This window comes from Austrofundulus limnaeus, unplaced genomic scaffold (assembly GCF_001266775.1).
Source record: "Austrofundulus limnaeus strain Quisiro unplaced genomic scaffold, Austrofundulus_limnaeus-1.0 Scaffold8, whole genome shotgun sequence".
In the NCBI taxonomy this organism is placed as follows: Eukaryota; Metazoa; Chordata; class Actinopteri; order Cyprinodontiformes; family Rivulidae; genus Austrofundulus; species Austrofundulus limnaeus.
Window position 1 is genome coordinate 4,651,349 of NW_013952410.1, and position 3,696 is coordinate 4,655,044.

At 39.8% G+C, this 3,696-nt stretch overlaps 1 protein-coding gene across 4 annotated transcripts in view; it reads right to left on the reverse strand.

The window, feature by feature from the left end:
- Nucleotides 1-3,696, reverse strand: part of cep350 (centrosomal protein 350) — a 44,807-nt gene that overhangs the window by 15,192 nt on the left and 25,919 nt on the right. For all 4 annotated transcript variants that reach the window (XM_014000805.1, XM_014000809.1, XM_014000798.1 and 1 more), the window contains exons 18-26: nucleotides 3,526-3,636; nucleotides 3,269-3,409; nucleotides 2,966-3,099; nucleotides 2,003-2,080; nucleotides 1,667-1,887; nucleotides 1,254-1,471; nucleotides 876-1,154; nucleotides 605-754; nucleotides 336-499 (exon numbers count right to left, since the gene is read on the reverse strand). In XM_014000805.1, coding sequence (XP_013856259.1) covers nucleotides 336-499; nucleotides 605-754; nucleotides 876-1,154; nucleotides 1,254-1,471; nucleotides 1,667-1,887; nucleotides 2,003-2,080; nucleotides 2,966-3,099; nucleotides 3,269-3,409; nucleotides 3,526-3,636 — 1,496 coding nt within the window. The remainder of the gene's footprint in view (nucleotides 1-335; nucleotides 500-604; nucleotides 755-875; nucleotides 1,155-1,253; nucleotides 1,472-1,666; nucleotides 1,888-2,002; nucleotides 2,081-2,965; nucleotides 3,100-3,268; nucleotides 3,410-3,525; nucleotides 3,637-3,696) is intronic.

The following is a 3,696-nucleotide window of genomic DNA, read 5'->3' on the forward strand; positions in this document are numbered from 1 at the left end:
ACTCATTACTGATAGATCTTCTTAAGTTTGTTGTTTCTAGAAATTCATATAATATAGAATTAGGTTATTTTACCTGTTTTGCAAACATGAAAGAATTATAAGTAATATATATCTGAAGTGCATCACATTTCCTTTAGGGCAGAGAAAAATTGCCGCAGTGTTATTCAAAAACATTTAGCAGAAATGGTGTGCAAGAAGCACAAGCACAAGGAAATGTAAAGAACTGACACTGTGATCAAATAAAACAACAAAGCATGAATAAATAAGACTAAAACTCATTTAAAAACCTATCAAAAAGCAATACAAGACCAAAAAAAGTGAAATAAAATCTTTACTTTTCATCCATGTGAGACCGCATCTTCTTCAGTTTCTGCATGATGCTGCTGGTCTCACTTCCAGAGATGGAGAGCGAGGGGGAGGGGCTTCGTATATCATCTTTGAACATGGTGCTGTTAGGAGAGGCTGGTTCGGACTCTGGGAGTTCTGATGCTGGAGTTTCCTAAAGACAAACACAGAGAATAATGAATTATAAAATATTTACTCTCCCTCTGCTTTGAAAAGCACATCGTGCAGGACATTTGCTGAGGGGAACTGTGGTATTTACAGGTGGAGTTTGTCCCCCAGCACTCTTGAGACGCTCCTTCAGTCTGAGTGTTGAGTTTCTCATTCGTTCAATCTCCTCCTGCTGTTTAAGCAACAACTGCCTTTCTTTTCTAGCTGCTTTGTTGGCTTCCTGGAGGCGCCTGATCTCAGCCTGTGAGGGGGGAAAAAATTATACAAGTGAGACAAAACACCGGTTGATTGCTAGTAGTTAAAACCACAGAACAACCAAAACTAAACTGCACATTATGCTTTAATAATTCTTAGCTAAGTACCTGCTCCTGTTGTAGTTTAATCAGAAGTCCCCTCTGCTTCTTACGGATTGGTGGCATTTTATCATCTTCACCCTTGTCTCTAAGCTTCTTCCTCTGGTGCTCAAGCCAGGCTAGCTCTGCTCTGGTCTTCTCCTTCAGAGCTTTCTGGCGAAGATGTAGCAGAGAGCTCTGGTGCTGTAGTCTTACCTCCTCATCTTTCATATACTGCCGCACCATTTCCATAGTGAACTGAGAGAAGCTGTCCTGTCCACCTGAAAAGGCTATATGGGCGTTGTAGGACTGCAAGAAAAGAACAATGAAAGAAAAAATTAGGAGAAGTGAAGGACGACTCCACATGATTACTTTAAAAGCAAAGCGGGGGAGAAAAGGGAGTCCAACCTTAAAGGTACTGTGTGACCCCGTCTCTGACACCGATGCTGCATTATGACTGGCTCTGTCGTCGTCTGCTTCCTGGTTGTGGCGCGACTTCTTCTCCATAGTTCCACGGCGATGGGCTTCAGATGGAAGCAGCGAGCGGAAGGAGCGCTCCTCTATCTCGTCCTCTGTCATGGATTCTTCCATTTTCAAAGAGTATTCTGTGGCCACTGATGTAGTGTCTGACAGAACAGCAACAAAATGAGCTCACAGACAAATTTAACATTTACAGGATGGTCCTAAAACAAGGTTTTTGCTTTTTGTAAAAGGCAAGGTGTTTATTTTGTTTTAAGTTTTGATGGATACAGTTACTTTTCACTATATAATAAATGTAAACTGTGAACTGTTACACTCTAAGCTTGCTTGTCATGCAGTACCTTTTTCATCCACTACTGAGGGGATGCTTTCACTGCAGAGCGAGCCATTCGCTGCCGATGGAAGGTCCTCTTCAATTGAGCTGCTAGCTTCTTCCATTTCCAGCCTTTTCTTGGCAACCCCACTACCCTGCTTCCCTGCAGATGCCTCTTTGTTTGGCTGTTCTCTGGGACCAGATGAAACATGTGATTGGCTGTAGTGGCTGCTGGTAGAGGCAGATACACTGAGGGAGGAGAATATGACAAAATAAGTCTTGGTTTTTCTAAACCAAGTGGAAAATGGTAAAAAAAATAAATAAATAAATAAAATAAAAAATAACAACAACAAAAAACTAGTACCTGTGGTCTGGCCTTTTGTAAGACAATGAGTCAGATTGACCATGTTCTTCAGACCTGGTCCTTCGGCTCGAAAACTCACTTTGAAAGTTGTAAAACAAAAAACAAACAAACAAACAAAAAAGAACATACTTGAAACAAAAAGAAACATTTAGAACAAAAACTCACTTTAGCTTTAAATGTTGGTTATAAAGTTGAATGAGGGTTGAAATGGCCATTTAGAAATACTGCTGTCATAAACTATTGAGGATATAATTTTGTATAAGCCAAGTATACATGTTACTGCAAACATTTAAAGTGGATACATGATTTTTAATCCTTCTTTTTCCACATTTAAATCATTTAGTTGGGGTCTATATAAAGAGGAACGGCAACGCTTTAGTCTGAATTCCTCTTGATTGTAACTCCACAATCCCCTCTTTCACCACTTTTCTGAAGTGTGTCTCAGATCAACTCGTTTTGATGCTGTCTCTTTAAATCCAAACGAGGTGCTTCACATCCCTCCCCACCTCCATCTTCCAGAGCGGTCCGTTCTAGTTTCATAGAGGGGGTTATGGCTATTTAGCTGTGCAGAAATGCTTTATTTACAAATTAATTGAAAGATGTCAACAGCAGAAGACTTGTCCATCCAGCCTCACATGTTGGAGCTTGAATCTGACCCAGAGCCAGAGGAGAATGAAGATGATGAAATTGTAGTTGGTAAATCCAGACCTTAATTTAGAGATTCTGTCACTGTGACGTAACAGTTCTAAAAAACGTCATAGAAATTCAGAATTCCTAGACTCAGAGTACACAACAAAATGTATTTAATGGCTAAAAAAGTGGATTTTGCATGATGATGCAAAATTTGCAAAACGTTGCCCTTTAAGTTGCAAGAGAAATGACGCAACCAATATTAGTATTCAATTTTGTAAAGGTAACACAATATAGTGCAATAACTGGGAAAATTTTGGGCTCAAAATATACCTGTCAGAGTCAGCTTTGTCCTCCTGTGGTTTTGAGTTCCTGTGTTCTTTCCGCTGATCCATTAAAGCATAATCAGTGTTAACAGCTGGGATTATCAAAGTTCCTGCTATCTGGGACCGTGCAAGTTCTGTCATCTGAAAGAGAACATGATGCAAAGATCAAACGCTTGATTTGGTGAATCTTTTCTGGGGGGTTTTTGTCCGGCCACTGACCGTTCCTTTTACCATATCTCAACAATCAGCTTTTGATTTAAAATGAAGACGCGAGTTGTTTCCCAAGCAGAGGAAGGAAGATATTATTCACCTCTTTAATGTGTCGGGCAGCTTCTGCTGTGTGTCTTGCTGCTTCAGCCTGTTGACTCATCATTTTAGAAGTTGATTCCTGGAGGCCTTCCAAAGACTCTTTTTGTGATGCTGCCAAGCTTTCCTGCAGTTCCAAATGAGCCTGGAGCAAAACCATACAAAACGTTGCACAAACAATAATATAAACATGCATACATGGAAACTAATAAAGTGAAGAACAGAATTGAATAAATAAAAAAAAAACTAATGAGTGTGTACCCTGGCAACTCTCTGTCTATTTTCTTCCAGCTGCAGCTTTGTTTCAAAAGCTTCTCTTTCAGCCTTGATCTTCAACTCATAAAGTTCACGCTCATGGTGCTGCTGCTTAGCCTAAAAGGGAAATATAAAAGAACAAATCATTTGAGTATTTGTAATGACTCTGCATATAAA